Raw genomic sequence first — 26,878 nt, 5'->3', positions numbered from 1 at the left:
CCAACCACTACTTCAATTCCATGAACCTGATACTAAATGAGGTACCCCCCTGCAACTAAAGAGAGTCTTCACAAAAGATTTTAAGCCTTGGTACAATGGAAGATTCAACGAGGACAGACGATCCCTAAGAACAGCTGAACGCACATGGAGATCTGATCCTTCTGCCATTCACCTCAAGATACTAAGGAAGAAGAGAAACGCATACTACAGAAAGATCAAGCGCACCAAAGCAGACTTCTTCAGCCACCAATTAGACCAGGCAAAAAAATCGGCCCAAAAAACTTTTTGAGTTAATTAAAACTCAATCTAAGGCCCACAGCCCAATTGTGAAGAATTTGCTACCTTCTTCACCCTGAAGACCGACAGCATTAAGAAGGACCTTCTCAATGATCTAATCACACACTCTGCCTCACATTCGAACCCTTCACCATCCCTCCCAATTGCGCCACATCGAAGCTCATCAAAGTTTGACCTAACAAACAATGCGTCTTGGTCATCCTTCAATACTTACAACGAAGAATCTATTCACAAAATGCTTATTGCCCTGAACCCTGTCAATCACTTCACTGACCCTCTCCCAGCAAATGCCGTAAAAGACTTCACCCCGCTGCTGTTAACTCTCTGGACCAAGATCATACATAACTCTTTAAGACAAGGTTGCATCCCAGACACCCTCAAAGCCGGGAAGGTATCCCCCATTCTAAAGAAACCTATGGCTGACCCTGCAGACTTAAACACATTACTTGGAAAAACTAAGACTTTGCTGGCTGAAAACCATCTACAATTGAATGCCCTCAAAACCGAATTCCTCCTAATCGCCCCTACCGCCCAAGTACCCATAATGCAAGGCTGGATCAAACACCTTTCTGCACTAAACTGCCAACCTATCATTGTGGACTCCGTGAAATCGCTGGGAATAACACTGGACAGAAACCTCAATATGCAAAAATACATTAGCACCGCAACAAACGGAGCAAACTTTCAGATAAATACGTTGAGAAAGCTGAAACCTTCCCTGCCGGAAAAGGACTTCAAGCTGGCAGTACAAGCCCTAGTCATCCCAAGAGAAGATTACGGGAGTGTCTCTGCGACCTACCCAAAGCCACAACAGCCCTGCTAAGCGCATCAATCAACGCCACAGCGAGACAAGTGAAGTAGTGTGGCTCACTGGTTAGAGGCGGCAGACCCGAGAGCAGAGGACGGCCCGGGACCAGGGTCCGATTCCCGGCGCCGCAGGTTTCTGGACCAGGGTCAGCGGACTCGATAATTCTCTCGCCTCGGTGCCCACTCTGATCAGCGATCACACTCGGCAACTCTGGGCATTAGCTTGCCTCATCTTCACTAACGGCCCCACCAGACCACCGGGGATGCCTGGTCTCACCCTGGAGATACCCATTAAGGGACCATCTCTCAGGGAAGCCAGGAAGGGTTTTGCAGCGGTCGAAGCGCCTTGGGACCCTCCGGGTAAGTAGTGTGCTATATAAATGCCTATACATTACATTACATTACATTACTTATCACTGGATTGAAAAGAAGCTCCCACATATCCCCTGACCTAAAATTTCTCAATTGGCTACCTTTTGAAGCCAGAATTAATTTTAAAATAGCATGTATTACACATAAAGCCATTCATCACAATGCACCCAGATATCTGGCAAAGAAACTGTCGCCCTCATGTGGTGTCAGATCTTCAAGAAGCCCTAAAAACCTACTACTGAAACCGCAAAGATTCAACAAGAAGAAAACATACAAACAAACCTTTTCAGGGATGGCGCCCAGAATCTGGAATGATCTATCCCCAGAAACTAGGCATATTCCCTCTACTGCATCTTTCAAAAAAGAAGTAAAATCGCTTCTCATGGCTAAATACACCTGAGCCTGGATTACTGATAAGTTACGACCCAACATATCTTCGATATGGAACTTTAGAATGCCTACTGTCCATCCAGATATCCTAGATAGTGTAACTACATGTTGCTTGTTATTTTAGGATCGTTTTGTTATGTACCATATAACTATGTACCTAGGAGATTATGTCCATGCCATCATTGACTTGCATTGAACCCTAAGTCATTTACATGGACTACGTAACTGAGACACTTCCCCTGTAAAGCGCTCTGATAACCGCCAGGGTCTTGTTCGTGCTGTATAAAACTCTCAAAATAAATAAATAACTAAGTCTAAAGGAACTGGACATCAGAGCTAATCAAGTAGAGTCCAGTGGTGGCAGCGTTTCTTCAGTGCTCTCTGGAGACAAGAGGGTCCATATTCCTGAAGGGTCTGGTGCCTGACTTTCTGGTGGGAGATGACACATATATGGTTTCATGCTTTTGAGATTGCCCTGCAGATGCACAAGATCCCTGAGTGGGATTGTGGGGCTAGTTCGTGGAGGCATATCTCTAGTGAGTGGAGGCACACCCTACAGGTCCTGGATGCAGGTGACAGGATTAGGTACCTCCTATGAAAGAAGCCCTGATCAGAACATTCGGTTTGATGCCAGAGAAGTATAGGCAGAAGTTCAGGGACAGTCAGATACTAGGTGGAATGTGTTGATTCTTCTTACATGCACTGAACGGTTGGGTCAAGGGCAGTGAAGTAAAAGATTATCAGGGGCTGTACAATGTGGTTGCAAGGGGGTACATGTTCAGTCTTTGTTTTCCAGATCCCCACCAACACCTAATTGATAGTTAGCTCACTGACCCAGGGAGCTTGCTCGGGAAGCGGACTTCTGGATCAGCATCAGGGTTTAAAAGAAGGTATGTGGCTGTAACCCCAAGGAGAATGGATCAAGCTACCCCCAGCAGAGTGAGAGGGAGGTCAAGGAAGACACAGACAGGCTCCAGGGTGAGTGGAAGGAAAGGGTTCCCATGGCCCCTCTGAGAAACAGGGAGGAGGTTCTGGTGGCACAGGGCACCCCATTTGCAGCCTGCTGCTTTGATTGTTCCCATCTAGGACACAATCAGGGGAACTCTGTCTGTCCCAAGACACCACCAACTGGTTGTACCTCTACAGGCCAATGTGGCCTTAGGAGTATGTAGCCCCCAGGGGCAGGTCATAGACCATGCCATGATCTACCTTAGCTGGGAATGGACTCAGAGGGTGAGTTGGTGATCCCTGAGGGTGAGTCATCACTTCCACCAGGTGAAAGTGAATGGGGTGCCAGTCACTGCCCTGAGATACACTGAAGCCACATGGTTGTGGTAAGGCTAATTTCCCCAGAAGATACACTGGTCAGGTGTGTAGAGTGATGCAGGCCCAGGGGCAGACTACTTCTGCCCTAAGGCCCCGGCATCCCTGGAGTGGGGTGGTGAGGAACCCAGAGGAGGGTCATAGTTGGTCCCTAGATATCCATAGACTGCATTATGGGGAATGAGTTGCCCTCAGTGTCAGGGGAACAGAGAGAGGTGACCGCTCAGGGAGCCGTGACTGTTCCGTTTTCTGGGGGTACCACTACCAAGAGGAGGGTACAGCACCCCAGATGGAGGGGCAGGGGGAAGGAGAAACTCAGGTATGCACAGAAAGGACAGCAATATCTTTATTGGGACTCTAATTTAGTAGTAATAATAACCACAGTATCAAATCATTTGGAGGAGAGACGTTATCACCGATTGGAGAAATACTTACCACTGGATGAAGCAGCCGTAAGACAAGTAGATGCCACTGTTCACCAAAACGGCTACCAGTCGCTGCATATTGCAACGCAAATGGAAGGCTGACATGGTGAGGCCTTCTGTCTCCACTATAATCCTGTTGCACCAACATACTTTAAAGGGAATAACTCAGAAGAGACCCACACTCTGGTTCAGGTTTTTAGGAGACCTCAATATTAACAATTATATACAGGTTAACAACAAATCATGTTTCCTACACACCTAGCATATATTAGAACTTTGAAACATTACACGTGGATACACAATTCTGAGGAACAGATTAACCTCCCTAAATGTTACAGAAATGTTTACAAAGAATTCCAACCGAGATTCTTTCACCATGTTTCACTTTCTAAGTGAAAAACGGTGGCTCCTGCCTAACCCGATTGATACATTGACAATAGAAGTCTCCAGTGTGTTAAAAGACACACTGATCTATGATGTTCACTGCACTGAGTCAGAGTACTGCATATTAAGATGTCCGAGTTCTTGCAATTTTCATGTTGATGATATATCTGACGTATTCTTTCCTTTATATTGTTATGCTACCCCCTTCTCCTTCCCATCCACCAACCCCCTTTCCCTCTCGAAACTTCTCTCCCCGTCCTTCAACCCCCTTTCCCTCCCTGAACTTCTCCTCCCTTCCCTCACCCCCATTGCAGTATAGATGTATCCATCATGCGAACATCTCCATTTCTGTACTACGTTGTGCGCCTGTCGCCCTAATGTTTTTCTTTTTGATACCCAATAAAAAATTACGACACACCAAAAAAAACAACAACCAAAAAGACATACCGAAAACATTTCATAAAAGAAATGAATTTATTTAAATTCTGGAAAATGTATCTCTTAGTAAAAACACATAATTTGTTACTGTACATTTTCAAATAAAAACACTGCAATACAAAATAAAAGCTAATGTAGGTAATTAAATAGAAATTCACATAATACTATTCTTAACTTGTAATATATATTGCATTTTTAATGTATGCTTCTTGCACTCACTGATAAACATTTTGCCCACTATACAAGGTATATGTACTTCAACTCTGTTTTTGAATTTGTGACTCAGTTTGATACACAGCAAACCTTTAACCCTCAGAATACAAATCCCCTACCATACCACCGTGGCATGTATTCACATCTGACTCTGGAGAAATACACATCATTGCTTGTCTATGTCTATTTCTACTGCTCTTCTGTACACCTTTACACATGCCAGTTCTTCAGTAGTGAAAAAAAGCATATCATTACATATCATTACTTTGACTCCTGGACCAGTCATTGCCCAGTGTCTTATCAAATGGCACAATGACAATTAAATAATTGAAATGTGGTATTACATTTACATCCCATTAAAAAGTCAAAAACGCAATTTTAAAATAAATAATATGAAATCTCTATTCCCTCTTACAGTCAATCATATGATTTACACAAACCACAATAAAAAAAACTTCTCGTGCAGGTTGAACGTGAAAATCTTCCCAGGATGCGCAGAATCTTTGCAAGTGTCATCTAGGAAGGGCTAGTAGTCCTTGTATAGAAAGCTCCTGTGAAGAAAGGCAAAGTAGATAGACATTAAGTAGGAACACTTTTATGGTTTACAGTCACAATACCAGGGTTTTTTGTGCTGCATCCTAATCAGCACAGGACATGTCAACAGCTATGGTGGGAATTAGTAAAAAAGAATGAGAGTGAACCAGGGAGATATACAATATACACATAGGATAAAACATGCATCTGTGCTTGGTGGCAGACTGCAGTGCTTTTCATCTCAAAATAATGAGCGTGCAAAGAGGTGCACTCTGTGTTGAATTCATTAAGGAAGAAGGATGGCAATAAATGGTCTTGGGACTCCCAGAATGCAGCTTTGCTCTTAATGTACAGGAACAGCAACTCTGTGCTATTTGACTTTATGGGCATAATTTATGGGATTTTTTTGTCGTAGGGAAGCGCAGCAGGCCTTGCTGCTGCACTGCCCTACATCAAAAGAAATGAGCAGGAATGCGCCGTATCTATTAGATACGGCGCATTCCTGTCCTTTCCCCCTGTGCCGGCGCACAATTGGCTGATGGGCACCACTGCAGGCACCTTTGCACCATGGTGCGAGGGTGCCTGCGTTGCGGAGATGATTATTTTTGTGCAGGAAAAAAAAACACAAGAGGCTTTTATCTCTTTCTATGTGTGCTGCAGAATGCAGCACAAATAGAAAGAGGAAACACGAGGAGAAATAAAAATATTTCTCCTCATTGTGCCTCCCTTCCGCCTCCCCTGGGGAGGCGTACGTTTTTGGTTCTGCCTCAGACTTACGATTTCTCGTAAATCTGTGGCAGTGTCAAAAAGTCATGGATGTTGCTGGGAACGCCCCCTGCAACACCCATTCCACTCATTTTTCTGCGTCAAATGGGCACATATTTATAAGGCCATGAAAAACAACGTAACGTGGCTTTACGTGGCCTTATAAATATGCCAGTGGCACATTGCACCACCAGAGCGTCAAAAAGTGGCTCTCCGGCAGGACAATAGTGCCTTACTGAACAGCTTTGTTTAGGTCATTACTCTGCCACAAAGATTTCATACATTTATTTTAATTTTGAAGAGTGAGCCAGTTGCAACTAAATCACACAAAACTACGCATATACTCGTACTCATACAACAGTAGGTAGAAAAGCAGCAAATGCTAATCTGAATCATTTATCATATTTCTAGTTTAGAAAACTTCAGATTTAAAAGTAACAAAAGTGTTTTTATTTTACAAATTTTCTGGATCTTCAATAACAAACTAATTGAGATTTCACATTCTATGTTTAAACAATTGCATGTGAAAAGGCATAGAACAATGACTCCATCGGATCACCATGTAATCGACAACTGGTCCTATTAATTCAAGGATTAAGGCTGATAAATGGAGTGAAACTGATTTTGGCCATCCAAAGATAAGAGCACTGCTGGTTCCCGAATTCTCCTTTAAGGCGCCAAACACCTATATAGTAGCTTTAGGATGTGCTTTGTGGACCTATAGGGCATGAAGCGCCATTGGTTTGGGGCTATAACAGTGTGAATCCCTTGCATCAGGCGATTCGCTAACACCTTGGCAAACACTAAACTGGCAGATGCATCAACGTAGCCTTTTGCTATTCCTAAATAGCGATTTTTAAGGAATTGCTATTTAGGAATAGCAAAAGCCTATGCATGTAGGAATTGCTATTAAAATAGCGATTTCTAAACATTCTTTAATTGCTCCTTGCAAATTGCTAGTCGCAAATAAGGAATGCTGTCTCATTCATTCCTATGGGCCTGCAGGCCCATAGGAATGAATTGGAGATTGCATGAGCAATTTGCGAGTACCAGTAAGTACTCGCAAATTGCTCATGCAATTTCAAGGGTGCAAGGGTGTCAAAATGACACCATATTGCACCCCTGAAATTGATCTCTGCACATATGTTGCACACACACATGCCCTAAGGACATGTGTGTGTGCAACATGAAACTTTGAAAAATGCACAAAAGTGCTTTTTTCAAAGTTTTAGCAAATTACCATGCAGTTCAACCTCATGGTAATTTGCTACTCCTATTAGCGAATTCTCTATTTTTAAACTTTCATGCATTGCATTTAAGAATTCTCAATTTGGGATTCCTTAAATGCATTCGCAATTTAAGGAATTTCAATTTAGAGATTCCTTAAATTGCGATTTTTGCATTTGGGATGATGCATCCCAAATGCAAAAATACCGGGAGAAAAGGGGCAGATTCTGAGAATCTGCCCCTTTGCTCCCAGTATTTACTTTGATGCATATGCCTGTTAGTTTCTACATTAAGAAGAGATATCTGTTGGTACCATGCAAAAAGGTCAGGGGGCTTTTCCTGAATCAGGACGTTTATCGCTTGTCCAAAGTCTCTGGACAGCTCGCTGTCCTTCTTGGAATCATAGAGCATTGCTCTGATTGGATCACTGTCTGGCAAAGCACACATTAAAAAAGTTCTGGTGGTAGGATATTGAGGGCCAGTGTTTTATTACCCCGCATTAGGTCTTCCACAATCTCACCCTCCTGTATTTCACTATCTGGGAGCTTCTCTGTCTCTGTCCCCAGTTTTGAATATCGTTGAGGAATCTCTCAAGGACACGTCTCTGTCTGCCCACTCCACCATAGAGGTCTCTCAGATAATCTGCGAAAACCTGTGCGATTTTTGTTGTTTCTACTGCCTGTCCTCCCACTGCATAGACTTTATGCACTCATTGCCACTGGAGACTTATAGTAAAGTAATGTGAAGGTGGTGTGTAAATTGTAAATTAAAGTTACTACTATAACTTTAGAATGTCTAATGTTTGCGTAGTGTAAGTATGGTATGTATGGATAGAATAAATTATGTTTTACTAACTATAATTTATCCGTAACCTTTGCTTTTTTCAAAGAATTTTTCAATGCTTTTTATGTTTTTGATAAAAGTGTGTTTCAAATCGTAGTATTGAGTGTTATTTATCAAGATATCACTCATTGGAGTGTCAAACAGTAAAATGAAGGTGAATGTTGTGTAGTCGAGTGTCGTAGAGTAGAGCATTGTCTAGTGCAATTGAGTGCAGTGTGATAGAATGTAGTGGGGTAGAGTGTGAAACAGTGTAGTTGAGTGTTGTAGAGTGGAGTTGTATAGTGTACAGTAGTGTGGGGTACAGTGGAGCTGAGCAGAGAGCATGATTGGACCTGTTTTGGATTGGAGTGCTGTAGAGTGAGGTAAAACCTCATATAGTGGAGTAGAGTTCAGTGGAGAGGATTATAGTGTAGTTGTGTAGTGTATAGTCGAGTAAACTCTTATAAATTGGAGTGGTATCCCCTATAGTAGCGTAGAGGGCTGTATTGTAAAGTATTGAAAAGAGTTGTTTAGTGGAACAGAGTGTTGCACTACGAAGTGTACGGGCATAGATTAGACCGTAGAATTAGACACTGGAGTGTACATGTATAGAGTGTAGTAGAGTTGTCTACAGTGCCATAAAGTGCAATATAATTTTATAGAGTGTAGTTCTAGAAAGGGAAGCAGAGTGTCATACAGTGCAGTGCAATACACTGTAGTGGTGTAAAGTGGAGTACTGTACAGTGGAGTAGCATACAGTAGAATAGCATACACTAGATTACCGTACAGTATAATATTTTACACTGGAGTGTACAAGACTGGATTGGCAGAAAGTCAAATAGCGTACAGTGGAGTGTTTTAGAGTGGAGTAGCGAACAGTGGAGTGGTGTACAGTGGCGTCTGGTAGGCTGGAATACCATATAGTGGAGTGGCAAACAAAGGAGTGACATCCAACGGACTAGAGTAGAATGGAGTGTCGTATAGTGGTTTGGTGTACATTAGAGTGGCGTACAGTGGAATGCCACACAGTAGAATAGCATAGAGTGCTGTGGCGTACAATGAAGTAGTGTACAACGGAATAGCATATAGTCGAGTAGCATACAGTGGAGCTGGGTACAGTGGATTGCATCCAGTGGCATTGCGTACAATGGAGAGCAAATACTGCAGTGGAGTGGGGCAGAGGGGAATAGCATATAGTAGAGTGTCGTCCAATGAAATAGAATAGAATGGAATGGAGTAAAAATTAAGTCCTGTACAGTGGAGTAGCGTGTACTGCAGTGCCATACAATCAAATAGCGCAGAGTGGAGTGCCGTAAAGTAGAGCGTCATATACTGGAATAGTGTACACTGGTCTAACGTAGAGTGAAAAAGCGTACAGTGGAGTTGAGTACTGTGGAGTGATGTACAATGCAGTGGCATACAGTGGAATAGCGAAAAGTCGAGTGATGTATAGTGTAGTGCCATACAGTGTAGAGGGGTACACATGTAGTTGACATTTTGGAGGACTGCAGATTATGGTGTGCAGAGTAATGCAAGGCTGCGACTTACGCTGCATTGCATTTTGCACATGCACCAAGCAAAGTTGTGCAATGTTTGGTGGCTTTGCACAGTGTTTTATATGTTACATAAGTATTGAGCTGCCCTTGCAACACTGCGTATAACGCAAGGGTAACACAATAGAATCCCAAATTTGTGCCCTAGTGATACAATGTGCCATGGTATACGGCGGTAAATTAGTGGGATACGGTGGTATACAAGGATAACAAGCTAATGTGTAACTGGCTAATGTGTGCCTTTACAAAATTCAAAAGCAGCAATAATCCTTTTAGTAGACTTTTGAATTGTTTAGGCTTAGGGCCTAAAAACATAGGTAAGTAGTAGGTTTTATTGTTGTTCCCAACCTATTACCATTTCTTAAATGAAAATAGGTATGGACATTTTTGTAAGATTTTCTATATATCTATATATCAGGTTTATGCAGTATTCTGGTAGTACATTGCACACACCCTGTTTTATTACCAAATGTATATATTTTGTAGGTTATTTCTTAAAGTAACGTGGTAAATTTTAGGTATTACTGCGGTAATGCATAGATTTTTTTTACATAATTTATTATGTAAAAAATTGTAAAGACAGGATAATATACTATATTTGTGCAATATTGTGTATTATGGTGTTTTTTTCAATCTTTACAGAGTACTGCGGTACTATGTAGTATTGTTTTAAATATACAGATATAACTATATTTCTCTACCTATTACCACTTAAATTAAGTGATACTAGGTAGGGAATACATATGAAACCTAACACTTTCCTATAATTAAGGCTGTAAGCTAGGACACTGGCAAAGTCACCTTAAAACAACATGGCTGCCTTCGATTTTTGTAAAAACAGTTATTATCCAATCAGATAATCACTTGTGATCACTATGTAGCATGGTAGTACCTCGAAACTACTGCGCTAACAGATATCACTGAATTTAAAATGCTAATAACTCTTAAAATACTCACCCTTTTTAGAAGCAACCTCAGAAAAATCATCTGCACACCAACATTTTCAATTCCTGCCCAATTTTATCCAAATCTGACTGACAGTTTTCAGGTAATGTGAAATACACAAGTCTTTTAGGCCTGGGCGTGAAATGTTCTCTGCTTGCGGAGTTTGCAGAGGTTTTCCCATACCGAGTTCCAAGAAACTCGGTGGAACGTAGCAGAGTTTTTTCATTACTTCCGCTCGCCAACGTTAAGTTGGCGAGCGAAGAAACTCTTACTTGAGACGACCTCCCTGCGAGATTTCTCAACATCGGTGGCCACGGATGGTCGCTACCATTCTCATTGAGAAACCTTCCATTCACGTTGAGGAAGCTGCTGCTTGAGTAGAATATCATCGCCCTCTTGCGCTATGCATGGTGCTGTTCACGTTGATTTAACAGTGCAGGACAAACACCAGGCACTAAAAATCAGCGCGACATAAAGCACTCGCTGCTTGAGGAACTCCGTACTCCACCCAGGCCTAAAGTCAATGTGAAATGCATTGGAGTTCAAGTGTGCTTTTAATGACTCTTTTTTCTTTAAACCTCCTTGACCAGACCAAGCAAAACTTTCTAGCCCCCACCAATTTAACTGGTGCAATATGTCTGCAACGTTTTGCGGACATTTGTCAAATGGGTGCAAAGTTATTAAGCGACAAATATCTGAAAAATTCCTATCTCTGGGCAACCCTATCTATAACTGCAGAGTGGCTACCACCATCGTGTAAAATTATACATATTCACTGAAAAACCAAAGGTTACACGGACATTATAGTTAGGAAGTAGAACTTGAAAAACCTTAGAAATTCACTTACAGGGATGTTATATTAGGTTCACATTTTACATGCACATAACCATAGAAATTCAGCAGTTATAGTTACCGCAGCCAGCTATAACTTATGCTCCCGCAATGCACTGCTTACGACCTCATGTATTACATCACTCATGAACATAGCCTTCCCTTGAAGTCAATGGGAGTACGACCGAATAGTATCTGTAAGCATCCGGATGCATCGTACTTGGTCGGTCGGGCGAATCCATAGGCTCCCATTAAAGAAAGGCATGGCTGGGGAAAATCAGGCATCCTATGGCGTGCATTTCCTGGTGCCTGCCACACTGTGCATGGCTGGTAAGGGGGACCCATAGGTACCCCCACGGGCCCGATAGGGAAGGCTCCGGGAGCAAGGGGGCACGCTACGGGCCCCCACAGCCTGATTCCGACTGCTGATTCAAGTCGGACGGCACGATTAGGAAAGGCTGTCTGAATCCAGCATCGTACTCGTTAGGAAATGCAGCCCGTAGAGACATACAATTCTGCTCCGTACGGCACGGTCAGTCCGAATGCCATCAAGTACGGATTGGGATATTCCGAATGCCTAACTTGCATTGCACTCGGTTGGTAGGAAAACTTTCCGAGTCAGTCGAGAAGACACGTTCCCGATCCGATTCGGACGTAGCTTTTGCCGTTAGGAGGCCTTACCAACCGCATCGTAATCGGGCCCTAAGTGGAAAATATAACATTGATAATATAAATGTAAATGTTTATTGAAAAAAGATATATATATATATATATATATATATATATATATATATATATATATATATATATTATATATATATATACTAGCAGCCCGTCCCGACGTTGTCCGGGCATGAATTACTACCGGCCAGTAGTATATTGCTTTGTAGGATTTCGTTTTGATAGCATTTCTTGACAGGCCTGTAAAACGCTCCGATTCACAGAGCACTGCTGATGCACTTAAGAGTGCGCGTTTAGTAGTGTGTGAACTCGAGTTTCCCTACTTTATTTTTCCTTGCAATATTATATAGCGCGAACTCGACAACATAGCATGAGCACAATTTACATTACAGAAGAACACATTCATTTGTGGTAGGCACGGGGAGACAAAGTAATTTGCCTGGAATCACAGGATGTTGAGCTGATGCCGAGATTCGAATGTAGCTCCCCAGCTCTAAAGTTCGCAATTCTAGAACTTGTGGCGGGAGGTGTGTCTAAAAGTGTATGTCGGTGCTGGCCATCAATGAGAGAGACCTGTGCATTTTTCAAATGGGTGGTGAAAAAATATGAGTATGTTACTGGAGATGTGGGCCGCCGTGCCACCAATGTACTTACCGGGGGAGGGTTAACACCCATTATTCTGCAACTTCCTTTCCGCATACCATCACTCCGCATACTTTCATTACGAAAGTACCATGACTCCACAATGCCATTATAACGCTTGGCATTACATTTTATATGCTTTTACCACGCATACATTTACAACGAAATTCGTTGTAAATGCATGAATGGTAAAAGCATGTTTTTTTCTTAATGTTTGGATAAGGTAAGTATGGCTATAAGGGTATATGTTTTGGGGTACTGAGGTGTATGTTTTGGGGTGTTTGGGTATTTTAAGGGTTCAGATATAGTTTTGGGTTATGGGGTACAGGGGTAGTTAAAGGGATTAGGGATAGGTATGGGTTTTGGGGTACAGGGATATTTTTAGGGTTCAGGGCTGGGTTTGGGTTTTGGGGTACAGGGGTATTTTTAGGGTTCAGGGGTAGGTTTGGGTTTTGGGTTACATGGGTATTTTAAGGCTTCAGGGCTAGGTTTGGGTTTTGGGGTACAGGGGTATATTTAGGGTTCAGGGCTAGGTTTGGGTTTTGGGGTACAGAGGTATTTTAGGGTTCAGGGGTAGGTTTGGGTTTTGGGGTACAGGGTTCTTTTTAGGGTTCAGGGCTAGGTTCGGGTTTTGGGGTACAGGGGTATTTTAAGGGTTCAGGGCTAGGTTTGGGTTTTGTGGTACAGGGGTATTTTAGGGTTCAGGGGTAGGTTTGGGTTTTGGGGTACAGTGGTATTTTTAGGGTTCAGGGCTAGGTTTGGGTTTTGGGGTACAGGGGTATTTTTAGGGTTCAGGGGTAGGTTTGGGTTCTGAGGTACAGGGGTATTTATAGGGTTCAGGGCTATGTTTGGGTTTTGGGGTACAGGGTATTTTTAGGGTTTAGGGATAGGTTTGGGTTTTGGGGTACAGGGTATATTTATAGGGTTAAGATGGGTTAGTGTTTAAGGGTGTTGGGGTATTTTAAGGAGTAAGGGTGGGCTATAATTATGGGGTGCAGGGGTATTTAAAGGGAGCAGGGTGGGATTAGCACATGATATGAGACATGGCATGAAGGGCGGAACGTAACACACGCCCCCAGCTTTTGTCACGCCCCCAGCACACGCCCACAGCACAACGCAGACACGCCCACAAGGGACTACTTTGCTGGCACTGTTCTTTTACCTTTTAAATGTATATGGTGGGCGTCTGCATATCCTATGTCCTTCTGCTGCAACTGCCCTTTCCAACGCTGTATTGGGTGTTGTGATTGGTGCTGTGGTTCCTGAGATTACCCGCCTCAAAGGTTTGGGCTCTCTCTTTATTATATTAGTATGGATATATGGCACTTCATTGTCCATGTTTCTGAACCCATTTAAAAAACAATGTCTGTAACGTTACATCTTACGTATTTATTATGTATCATACCCCTGCAATGGATAGAACACCGTTCCAATATGGCGCCCGCAGTGGTGCACAGGGGTGTTGTCCTATGTCAGTGTCAATGCCTGTGAACAAGTATACTTAACTTGCTGTTTGTAAGTCACGAGTGACACACTGACGAAGGCTTACGCCGAAACGCGTCTGTGCTTTTTTGTTTCCCGAAATTAAATTCACCGTGATACCTCTCAGCCCGCGAGTGCTGCCTCTTTTCTTGAAAACTAAGAAGAGTTTCGAGCGCAACGTTATGCGGTTTCCCGCGAGTCGCTAGCAGCACCCGTTCGTGAGTGCACAGTTATACGTGGGAGTCGAGCGTTTCCGAGGAGGAGTTACGCTGTGCACCGTTGTAGCCGCTGGACCATCACTTAAGGAGTATAACGAATCCGGCAAGGGCGCCGACGTAAGGAGAGCGCTGGATTGCTTCTGGAGCCCCTGGCGGAAGACGCGCTAGCCGGTGAGCCGATTCTCTTTTCCTTCTTTTACGTATGAGCGTAAAACATAGCGGTATTGATAACAGAACGTCCGTAGTACTGAGAGGTCTCAAGGTGTAAGGGAACTATGCACTAAAGTTGCTGAATAATAAATGTGCAACTGCTACGAGAAACAGCATGTTTTCCGATACAGAGCGCATTAATGCAGCAAAAGATATGTTCAAGTGTAAGGGAATGCCCACACAGGCGACAACTACAACAACGCCGGAAGAAGCACCACAGGATCGAAAATTTAAAGAAACACTCGCGAAGTTGGAGAGACTCCATGAGCGCGAAGTGCGCAAATGGTGGGAGGCCACAAGCTTAACGAACTACGTGGAAGAGAAGAGAGTACCGAGGGGTCTGAGAGTCCATGCGGTACCCTCCTATGAACATCCGGATCCCCAATTGCTCACGGACTGGTTCGAGCACACTGCCGCCTACTGCGAAGGCACTCTGAAAATTCTTGTAAAGTATGCCTGGAGCGATAGGGGGAAAGCGTTGGCAGAAATCGATCTGATTAATGAGGAGCTTGAGAAAAAAGTGGACCCTGGGAAGAAAGTACTAATATCCCAGATGAAAGACCAGATGAAGGCAAGGCTCGCAAAATACAAACAGAAAATAAGAACGCGCAAGCAAGAGAAATACGAGCGCGATGCCAACGATTATCATACGGGACGCGTATTGACGTACGCCAAGAAATATGATGCTCCCCGTAAGGCTCTCCAGAAAGTGACCGTGACCACCACCGCAGGTGTAACGCCAGAAACAGAGCCTGCCACCTCAGAGTCTGATCTCACTGAAAATGAGTCTGGAGACGAACAACGAAGGCACTGTGACCCGGGAATCCAAGAAGCATTGTTTGCTACACAAGGGGCCCGACCCAAGAGAACTCCTTTTCAGGAGGAGTACGAAGTCATCAAAAATTCCTGGCTGCGGGGCGGCAAGAACAAACCGCCAGATGTAGATGTCACATCGACAGCAACAAGAGGACGAGGAGGGCAGGCGGCGGGAAGAGGAGGAAGAGGCAATACGAGAACCTCCCGTTGGTCCAACCGCCAGGCGAACAAAAAACAATGAGTATTGACCACCGAGATCCAAGTAGTCAAGCCAACCTGACAGTAGTCAATCTAACATCTAAAAAATTAACTGATGCAGAAATTGAAGTTCTGAGCCTGGGTCTCACATTCTGTCCAACCAATGACCTTGAATACACAGACGAGATTAGATCTGTTTCGCTTTACTAGGAAGTTGAAGCTCCATAAACACTTCAAACTACGTCCCTATTTAAAAAACAGCAATAAAAAAGGCACCAGAGTGACTGAAACAAATTCCCTCAGTAGCAGAGATCTACCGGCTATTGAGACACTCGAAGACCTACGATTAGAACAAGAACATGAACAAGAACATGATATTGAAAATCTAACTATTGCACAACGAGCTATCCTCCAAGGTGTCGAGCAAGAAAGAGAGGAAAGCATGTTCAAACCTGTATCAACTTTTGTGCCACAATCGCCATGGGACGCCGTGGATGTATTCACAGAGGCCATGAAGAAGGACCTTGTAACGTACAGAAAAGCGGAACACCGTACTTCAGCGAAGAACATCACTGAATGTCAACGCCAAGCGCTGAGGGGTTTGATCAACGACAAATCCTTGGTGATCAAGCCCTCTGATAAGGGGGGAAACGTGGTCTTAATGAGTAGAGATCAATACAAAGAAGAAGCATTGAGACAACTTGCAGATAGGAACTTCTATATGGAATGTACAAATGCAGTATACCAAACTAGTATCACTCAATATGAGACACTAATACAAAAGTGGTACAACCTCAATATGCTTGGTAAGGATGAACATCTCTTCTTAAGAAACAATACCCCCATGATACCCACCTTCTACCATCTCCCCAAATTACATAAGAACATGGAACACCCCCCTGGCCGTCCAATTATCTCTTCCATTGGCAGCTTAACAGAGAAAATGTCACGCTTTGTTGATAACATTCTGTTCCCTTTGGTGATAAAGTTAAAATCTTACATAAGGGACACCAAAGACTTTTTGACAAAAATCCAGGAGTTAACATGGGATCCTGGATACCTGCTTATGGTCTTAGACATTACCAGCTTATACACATGTATAGATCATAAGCAAGGTTTAGAAGCTGTTAAGTACTCTTTGGAACAACGCCAAATGAGGTTCGCTAGACATAATGAAATGATCACTGAGTTCATAGAGTTTTATCTGACACACAATATTTTCCTCTTTGAGGATCAACTATATATCCAAACATCAGGGACGGCAATGGGCACCTGCTTCGCCCCCAGCTATGCGAACTTGTTTGTTAGCTGGTGGGAGGAGCGGGTGTCCAGGAGCTGCACAGTGCGTTCAGACACAGGGCATGTGATATGCTGGTATCGTTATATTGACGATTTGTTTACCGTCTGGAACGGAGGGATGAATACAGTGGAGGAGTTCATCAGAGTTCTTAACATCAATGACCTCAACCTGCACTTCTCGGGTTCGGTTAGTCCGGTGGCAGCGGAGTACCTGGATCTGAGAGTGTACGTTGAGGGGAACCATCTCCATACGACCCTGTATAGAAAGGAAACTGCAGGCAATTCGACACTCTTTGCCAGCAGCAGTCACCCTACCCAGCTAAAAAACAGCATTTCCTACGGAGAACTATTAAGACTCCAGAGAAACTGCTCCAAGGACTCTGATTTCGAGGCGGCTGCCTCGGAATGTCTAGCGAGATTTTCCATAAGGGGTTATGGTGATACATTACTGAAGAATACACTTAAGAAGGTGAGAAAGGTACAAAGGACAACACTCTTGGCCACAGACGATCCTATCGTGGGTAGAGATAAAAAAGCCAACAAAAACGATGGGAAATTCAGACTTATCACCCCATATTCATCGGGTGCTAAGGATCTGAAAACTATGTTGAATAAGAACTGGCATATACTGAAGACCGACAGCGTACTTAAGGATGACTTACCGTCTCACCCCTTAAATGCGTTCAGCAGAGCCAGATTACTAGGTGACATGCTGGTCTCCAGCCATCTGGAGAAACCAACTCCCAAAACAAATACTTTGAAACAACTATTGGGGTTCTTTCCTTGTGAGCACTGCAAGGCCTGTATTGGTAGCAGAAGAGTGCTATCATACAACATACCTGATACTGGTAATCAAGTGCCCATCAAGCAATTCATAACATGCAGCTCCCAGTTTGCGGTTTATTGCTTGATCTGCCCGTGTGGCTTACGCTACATTGGCAGCACTATCAAGGAACTCAAACTGAGGATCCTGGAACATCTGCGGGCAATCGAGAAAGTAGATACTGCATACCCGGTTGCCCGGCACTTTGCCGAAGAACATGGTAAAGATCGTACCAAACTCTGATTCTTTGGTTTGGACATTGTTCCACCCAATGTAAGAGGAGGTGATCGGCTAAGGAGACTCCGTAGATTGGAATCGAGGTATATTGTAGACCTCTCTACAAAATATCCAGGAGGACTCAATAGTGGGGAGGAACTGTCATGCCATTTAGGTAAATGAAATCAGTACTAACATACACTCTCACATGAGGATCTGCTCGAATGCTGTTTTTCAAGAAACACGAATTGTATATATGCCATTTACGAACACTGTATTTCTTTCCATTGATGTTGGGACACACTGAGGACATTCCCTTACACATATTATTTCCCTTCCCCTTTTACCCTTTCTGATTCCCTTTTGAACCTCGTCAATCCTATCCTATGTATATATATAACAAGATTTACAATTGAAAACAAACATGTACTATACATAAGGTACAGCTCACATACATTTCTGATGGTAAAATAACATGTAGCACCATTTTTTGAGGCTCGTTCTAGGACCTAAGCAGTATGATGTCACTACTCTACATGAATTACAAAGTTAATATGTAATAATGCTTGTAACATGGAGTCCATAAATGAGGGCATTTGTAGTTACAAAGCAACATTCCTCATTACAAAACGGAGTCAGTACTAAGATGAATTTTGCTGTGCTACAATAATTGCCCAGTTAAGGAAAGGACTAAAAGAGAGGCAAAGCTGGAAGCTAATGGTTGGGAAAGACATGAGTGTTACCAAACTACCGTGTTAGTTGCATATTTAAGGAATTGAGAAATGTGGAGTTTACAGCTACCAAGCAGGGCTAGATACATTATCAATTGCGCTTTAATCTCCGCATTTATAAGTATTTGGCTTACAGTTTTTTATTTTTTTATTTTTGGAGTTTTATACATAGCGTTGACCAGACCAGAAGGTATCAGAGCGCTTTACAGAATTTGTCGAATAACAGTTGAGTAGGCAAAGAGTGGGACAGTAAACACATTGTTCAAAGATGGGCCGTAGATCAGTATAAGTCCCGTTGCAAACAAATGCAGAGTAGTCGTGGAGGTGGTAATAGTGCGGGCAAGAGTAAGATGCTGTAAGAAGTGGGTCTTATCGTAGTGACTAGATTCTCATTTGGTGGCAGATCAGCCGTTGTATGACCATTGTCTTTTTGTGAGAGCTCGATTGAGGAAGAGCACTTTGAGCTGGCTTTTGAATTCTTTGAAGGAGGGGTTCATCCTGACATGAATGGGGATGGCATTCCAAATTCTGGGTGCATTTTCAGAGAAAGACCAAGATTAAGTCTTTTATTTTCGAGTTTTCAGGGGGATGAGTAGCATAGTGTTTCTTGTCTGTCCTGCTTTGTTGAGTTTGGCGGCTAGATAGGTGGGTTTGCCAGTGTGCAGAGCGTTGTGGGTGAGACAGGCAGTTCTGAAGTTAGCACGCAATTCAATTGGGAGCCAGGTGAGCTCTGAGACCGGGGGAGATGTGTTCATATTTCTTCACCCCCGTCACCATTCTGGCTGCTGCATTTAGGGTAGCTCTAAGAGGAGCAAGGTGTAGCTTAGCCGTGCCTGTGCGGGTGGCGTTCCCATAGTCTAATCTGGATAGCACAAGGGATTGCATGACTTGCTTGAGGTCTTTTGGAGGAATGAAGGGTTTGATTTTGTTTAGTGATTTTAAGTTGAAGAAGGCACATCTTGTGGTGGTCTTGATGTGTTTGACCATATCAAGGTTGGGGTCTAAAGTTATTCCCAGTGACTTCACGGAGTCTACCGGGATGAGAGTGCAGTTGAGAGCATCAATAGACTTTAACCATTCCGTGATTTGGGGGGGGGTCTGCTCCTTGTTGGCTATGAGGAGGATTTCCGTTTTGTTTCGGTTAAGTTTCAGATCGTTATGGGACAGCCATTTTCGGACTTCTATTAGGGTAACATTGAGCCTTTGTATGTCTGATATGGAGGAGGTTTCACGATAGATCTGGGTGTCGTCGGCGTAGAGATGGAAGGGAATGTTGCCTTTTTTGAGGATGATGGTGAGTGGCTCCATGTAAATGTTGAATAGTCTGGGTGAGAGAACTGAACCTTGGGGAACGCCTCTGGTTATAGGGTGTAGGTTGGACATGAAGTTTCCGATTTTTATTCTCTGAGAGCGGCTTTGCAGGAAGGAGGTGAACCATTGTAAGACCACCCCTTCTGCTCCAGCCCTTTCTCGGAGTACGTTGATGAGTAGATTGTGGTCAACCATATCAAAGGCCGCCGAAAGGTCTAGGAGTATCAGTAGAAAATATCGGTCCATGTTCAGTGATTTGTGGATGTTGTCAATGACATTCAAGATGGCAGTCTCAGTGCTGCATCCTTTTCTAAAGCCCAAATGGTGAGGGTCCAGGAGATCGTTGTTGTCCATGTGATGGGTGAGTTGGCAGAGAACACATTTGTCTAGTAGTTTTGCTAGGAATGGGAGATTGGAGACCGGTCTGAAGTTGTTGAGGGCGTCAGGGTCAGCACCTGCTTTTTTCAGTAACGGTGTTACCTGACCGATTTTGAGGCAGTCAGGTATGATTCCTGTTTCCAGGGAACTATTTATATCTCTGACCAGCGTGGTGCTAGAGAGAGTTTGAGATTTTTAACCAGTTGAGCGGAGAGAGTGTCCTCAATGTGTGATGAAGGCTTGGAACCGGTAGTCAGTTCAATATTTCAGTTTCAGTGACAGGTTTGAATGTTATCCAGTTGTTTGTGGAATGCCTGAGTGCGTTCATGACATCTTTGTCGAGTAGCGGTTCTTCATTGGGAGGACTGAGGTGATCCTTAAGTGAGAGCTCAATCGTTGATATTTTTTCATTGAAGAAATTGGCAAATTTGTTACATAGGTCTTTGGAGGCTGGAATTGTAGAAGGTGATGGTTTAGATGTTTGTTGTCTGATGATGTTGAAGAGTTCTTTGGGGCGATTTTTAGCAGTATTGAGTGCACCGCAGAAGAAGGTGGATTTTTAATTTATGATGTGCTTTTTATAGTTCCTACGTTCCTTTATGAGTTGTTTTAGGTATGTAGTCGAAGGGTTACTACGCCAAAGTCTTTCCGTAGCTCTTAGTTGGGGGTCTTTCCAGGTTTAGGTCAGTGTTGAACCACAATCTCGATGGGAGAGTCTTGTTTTTTTTTCCTCCGTTTCAGGGGGGCTATTTGGTCCAGCATTTCAGTCAGAGCCGCATTGTATTGTGAGGTGAGTTCTGTTATGGACCCGTCGCCTGCGGTGGAGGGAGGTAGTGTACTTAGCCTTTATTCTAGTCCCTTGAGGGGATCAGTCTCAGGTTTCTCGTCCAGTGAAAGTGCTCGTTTGTGCTGGGTGGTCGATGTGACTTTTGATTGATATGAAAAAGAATGAGATGGTGGTCTGACCAGTCAACAGGAAGGGTACAATCTATAGTGATTGCATCTTTGTGAGCTATGAGGGCATCGAGAATTGAGCCTTTGTTGTGTTTTTGTTCGGTGCAGTGTTGGGTCAAATTGTTATTGTGGAGGAGCTCATTTAAAGATTGTATCAGAGAGTTGTTTACCTCATTCCAGTGGAGGTTTAGGTCTCCTAGAATTATGTAGTTCGCATCTGATAGTGAGCAGTGTGAAATCAGGTCTGCCAAATGTTCATCAAAATGCAGGAGTGTTGCCTGATGGGTGGCAGAGGAGGTGACAGTGAAGCATTTTGTTGTCTGTGGTCTTGATGGTGGTGGTTAGGTATTCCAAGGTATTGTATTTGAAGGAGTCCCTTTCTGTTATAGAGATGTTCTTTTTATGTATGATAGTGGTCCCCCCACCTCGCTGTTTTTTTCTGTCCTTGTTGATGATTGAGAACCCTGGCAATACTAGCAAATCGAAGATGGGGGTTGAGGATTTGTTTAACCAAGTTTCTGTGATGAATGTGATGCCAATGTTGTGTGTTAGGATGGTTTCTGCCAGTTCAGTTGAGTGTTTGTTCGCAGATCTGCAGTTTAAGAGCATGCAGTTAGTCGCCCTCTCGTAGGAATATTGGCGCGGTGCACTGGAGGTCTCATTGTTCTCGGTGCAGTATGTTCTCTACCAAATCCAGTGATTACTTGTATCACAGAACTGGGGACGCCCGTTGGAGCAGCTTCATAGGATTCGGCGAGATTCTTCGCCTCTCAGCTGGACATCACAGCGCTCGTCCTTTTGGGTCTATGAGGTTGGATTCTAAAGGTTGTTGTCTTCCATCTGAGTCGTTGCGCAGTCTGGTGGTCTGTGTGTTTGTTGGTAGTTTCTCTGTGTGTAGGGGGTGGGCATTGGGTGGTGGAAATGGGTTGGGTAGATAGGATTTTATTAATACCCTGTATGACTACTTCTAGCTGGTATTCCAGTCGTGTCAATCTTTAGGCTGAACTCATGGAGGGAGGAGTTGGGAGTGTTTGGTCTTGGTGTGTCCTGAGTCTGGGCATCTATGGGAGGTGGGGTGCTTGGTTGGGTTCGGGGATGGGGAGAGCTTATCAGTGAGGGTGAGGCTCCCAGAACTTCAAGTGGCTGTGTGATGTTTGGGGAAAATCGTCGGGGTGGGTTGTGAAAGGTTGTTTGGGTTATTGTGTGGCACTTTCATTTGTTTAGATGCTGGGAGCGGCATTGGAGCTGATGTCTGCGTGCCGGTTTCGTTGGTTGCTGAATGGGCGGTATAGGGAGAGGAGGCAACAGTATAAGGGCTGTAATGTATCATCTTGTGCAAGCCTTGTGTTAGGCATGTTTAATATGGATGAATTGGGGGGGGGAGTTGGATGGGATGGTGAGGCTTGGTGGAGATAGGTCGGAGTGATGGGTTTGAGTCGAGGGGTTGTTTTGATAGTTTTCCAGGGACGGCTGGCTCGGGTTAGGGTTACTTTCGAGTAGGAGTGGGATATGTGAGTGAAGGCGATGCGTAGCATGGGGAAGAGTGAGTCCAATGCATCCAGGTTGTCATTGTTGGCTTGGATCAGGACTGTTCCATTGCTGTAAAAGGTAGCAAAGGTGTTGCTGTTGCGTGTGTGGAGGGAGGTTAGGAACTATGAACGTTAGTTTGCAGCTGTGGGGGGTGCTAATTGTTTTAGAGATGTGGAGGTGGAATCTGAGAGTAGAATCCCATCCCGCCGGATTTTGGGTGTGTAAAATAAGGTCCATTTTCTGCATGACTTTTACGCAGCAGTGGTATATGTCTGCAATTAGTGTTTCTTGGTGCATTCTAATCAGCCTGTGTTTAAAGTTTCTTTTCGCTTTAGGTGAGAGGTTGGGGGGGTAGATGACCGAAAATGAGTTCTGGCCATGGGGTTTTAAGCCATGTGCTCTGTTGGTCCGAATGGGGTTAGAATGTCCTGTGATTTATTTGTTCTCTTCTGCGGGTGCATTGTTGCATTGGGTGGCAGACTCTTTTTAGACAGCGTTCTGACCGTACCTGGTTGTTTGTAGTGCTTCCGCGGTGTAACAGCAACAGGAAACCGCCACCATTTTAAAAAGTCCAGGAGGCCGATTTGACCCAGAAAAGAATGCTCGACACAACCAGAAGGGGGGATTATGGAAAAAGGTTCTATATTGTTAATTTACTCAGGCATTTTTGGCGCTCTTTAAATATATATATAATAATCGTGCAAATGAGATAGGAAAACTAGTGAGCACCTACGGTCGGAGGGCCGATAGGTATAAAAAGACGTCAGTTCATTGGCGGTAACAGAGGTAAAAGAAGGACTATAGGCGGCAAATAAGAATCAGACAATGGCCATATTGGAGTGGGTCTAAAAACAATAATGTACTAACTACAAAAGGATTAGGAGGAAGTAAAAAAGTCATGAAAACAGGTATAGTAATAATATACGGGCAAGATTGAAATACAGATATGCAACAAATTAATACTGGCAATGTAATAAACTCATGAGTTTACTGAAAAATACATGAGAGGCCTGGCACTAAAGAGTATGGCCAAGGAAGGTAGACTGGGCAGAGAAAGGAGGACAAAGTTTATTAGCCGTAAGAATTATAACTTTAAAACAGTCCTCATACACCAAAGGAGGAACTGATACTGGTAATGCAAAAAAAAAAAAAAACAGATATGAGTTTAATTGGACGTAGTACAAAGTAGGTACTAGTATAAGAATAAAACTCTACTATCTGGTTTTAATATTCCGTTGAATGTGATATAAAGAAAAAAATGAGGGAATACATGTCGGGTATGTCTAAAATATCAATTCCCTGAAGTTTGAACGCCTATTGAGGCCAGTAACAGGTCGCCGATAATAAATCGTTCCTCTATAATAACATGCTGTGCAAGGGAAATAGCCAATGCAATATTGAGCCGTACCAAATTCAGAGTCTGAAATGCTTCTGACACCAGACCCGTTGTGGAAGAGTTATGCCAGGTATTAAATTTAGGTGTGCAGGGCAAAACAATTTTTTAAGAAGGATTTTATAAAAAGGATTTCTAATGTAAATTGTAGGAAAATGACATCTAGTATGTCATACCCCACAAAGTGGGCGCCTATTGAATCAATTGACAGATGTTAGTTCGTCAACTCTTCTCCTCAGTGATATCATATCAGAGAATGGGGCCTCATCAGATATATGGACCATGTAGTCTTTTAGAGCCAATGATGCCACTCATGTTCTTTGTTAAGTCCCTTTTCTACAGTTTTAAGGCCTATGATCAAAGCACTTTCCTCTTTGCGGAGGCGTAGTTCTAAGTTACCACCTTGTTTATGATGTTTCAGTTTTTTTAGGCCAATGAAAGAGAAAGTACGTTGGTGGTAATGGTGTGTTAGAAAGTGATCCATCAAGGGTTGCCTGGTGTCTGATTTGTGAATGTTTCGATAGTGTTCTTGAATGAGGATTTTCAATGATCGGATGGTGCTCACAATGTAATGTTGTTCAAAAGAGCAAGAGATGAGATAGATCACGTTCGTGCTTTTGCAGTTGATGAAATCATTTATTATGTGCATATGGAAAAGATGGACAGAGGATGTGCCTCAAGTTTTTACGTCTGGAAAAATTGTGCTGTGGTTTGTCATGAAGAGCATTGGATATGGTTGGATTTTCTTTCAAAAGTTGCCAGCGCTGGTTGAGAGTTTTCCGAATATGTTGGTGTCCATTGTTAAATTGTGTGGTGAAGTGGATCACTGATTTACGGTCTCTAACACGGTTGTTATGCAGCAGCAGATGTCGTTCGGTATCAGCAAAGCGTTTCTGAGCTTTGTTAAGGACTTGATCTTTGTATCCTCGTTGTTTCAGACGTTGGGTTATTTTATTGGAGTTCATCGTATATTCATCATTCGAGCTGCAATTCATGCGAGCACGGCGATATTCTCCTGCTGGAATATTAGTGATAGTAAGACTTGGGTGAATGCTTGTCGTATGTAAAATGGAGTTGGCAGAGGTGGGTTTTCTGTGTATTTTGGTGTACAATTTGTTTTTCTCGATGTAAATCGTTAGATCCAAATATTCAATTTCAGTTTTTGAGATGGAGTATGTAATGTCAATACCCCATCTGTTGGGGGTCAGGGTTAGATTAGATTTGTTTATTGTACAGTTAATAAAACTCACAATTTTAAAATGTACAATTTTATGAAAGGAAGTCAGTAGAAAAAGATAAAGCTTAAAAGGAGCGGGTAGACACACATTTTTAAAATCTTAAAAGACACAATATGTGTAAAATGCAGTCCATTAGGGTTAGGGGGACAAGGTGCATGCAGTTATTTTGGTTTGGCTAGTGCTTCCGGTAAGCCCTGTGGCTCTTTCTTTTAGTCTGCTGGCTACTATGTCAAAAAATGTTGTTGTTCTGCAGTTTAGCTGGGTTTCTATGGGGTTAAAATAAAGCATCACGGCCTGTCTGCAGCTTCCTATACCCTTCTGTTTCCATAGGGCCCGAAGGAGAGAACGCCTTATGTCCAGAAGGTTTGTGCAGATGCAAATGATGTGTATGAGGTCCTCTTTCCCAGAGAAGCAGAGTCGGCAATGATTTGCTGTGTTTTCCCTTTTCCAGGGTACTAGGTGAGACATTATTGGTATGTTCCCAAGGCGCATGTTTAGAAACTTGTTTTTTGTTGTCTGTGTGAGACCCGTTATTAAGTACTGTTGTAGTTCGAGAGCTGTGTAGCTTTTCAACACCACCCATCCGTGCGCTCTCTTTGCTAAGGTGGCTTTGTCCTCAATTAATGAGACCATTTTGGTGACTTTCGATACCACTTTTTAGGTCTCACCTGCGATGCGCTTGCGCATTCGAGCTGGCGAGAGATATAGGGGCTTATCCAGAGTTTAACCAAACTGGCGATTTGATGCAGTGCCTGTGATAAGCGCGTGCACGCATCAAAGCCATCTGCTTCCCTCCTACAGCTTCTCCCAGCGTGCGCTCTGCCCTCAGGCATTTCTCCTCCCCTAATTATTCACAGCCGGCCGGCCGTACTTTCACTTTCACGGCCGCCAGGCCGTGTCTCCCGTTTCTCCTCCCCCCTCCCAGTGTACTTTTGTGCTTTCACTTTGTCTCTGTGTCTCGCGTCTCTCCTCACCCCAGTGTACTTTTAATCAGGCGCCAGTATGCTTGTTTTCGAAGTGTTGATATTTGTTTTATCGGGTAGTTCAGCCTCATCTTTTCGCATTACGACACATTGCCATTTTTAGTGTATTTCTTGTTATTACCAGGTCTATGATTGATATACGCACCAGCAACGTCCAGCGCACTCCAAACTCTTTGGCAGCCGCCTACCAGTGCATTGTTGATACCGTGTTTACACACGATTCACTTCACCACCACTTATCTATTTGTTGAGTCGGCGACAAGGCTCAAACCTGGGTACTCCACTCCAGACCCCAGTCGGCCGACAACGCTCGCATCCCGGGGCTTCTTACACTTCCCTCCTCCCCCCCCCCTCCCCACAGCAATGCCACAACCCCCCACATTTCGCCTCCCCCCTAAGACTTCTCGAGCGCGCGCTTGTTTTTCTTTTAAGTTGTATCTGGCGTGAAC

The 26,878-nt window shown here is 43.5% G+C and overlaps 1 protein-coding gene across 1 annotated transcript in view; it reads right to left on the bottom strand.

Annotated features, from left to right (window-relative positions):
* Positions 1-4,444: 4,444 nt before the first annotated feature.
* Positions 4,445-26,878, bottom strand: part of LOC147659215 (centrosomal protein of 135 kDa-like) — a 548,924-nt gene continuing 526,490 nt past the window's right edge. Inside the window, exon 20 of the mRNA XM_086951883.1 lies at positions 4,445-5,200. Coding sequence (XP_086808009.1) covers positions 5,176-5,200 — 25 coding nt within the window. The 3' untranslated portion in view covers positions 4,445-5,175. The remainder of the gene's footprint in view (positions 5,201-26,878) is intronic.

Source organism: Lissotriton vulgaris, unplaced genomic scaffold (genome assembly GCF_964263255.1).
Source record: "Lissotriton vulgaris unplaced genomic scaffold, aLisVul1.2 SCAFFOLD_581, whole genome shotgun sequence".
Classification (NCBI taxonomy): domain Eukaryota; kingdom Metazoa; phylum Chordata; class Amphibia; order Caudata; family Salamandridae; genus Lissotriton; species Lissotriton vulgaris.
The sequence above is the reverse complement of the archived record's forward strand: the minus strand, read 5'-3'. Positions and strand labels throughout refer to the sequence as shown.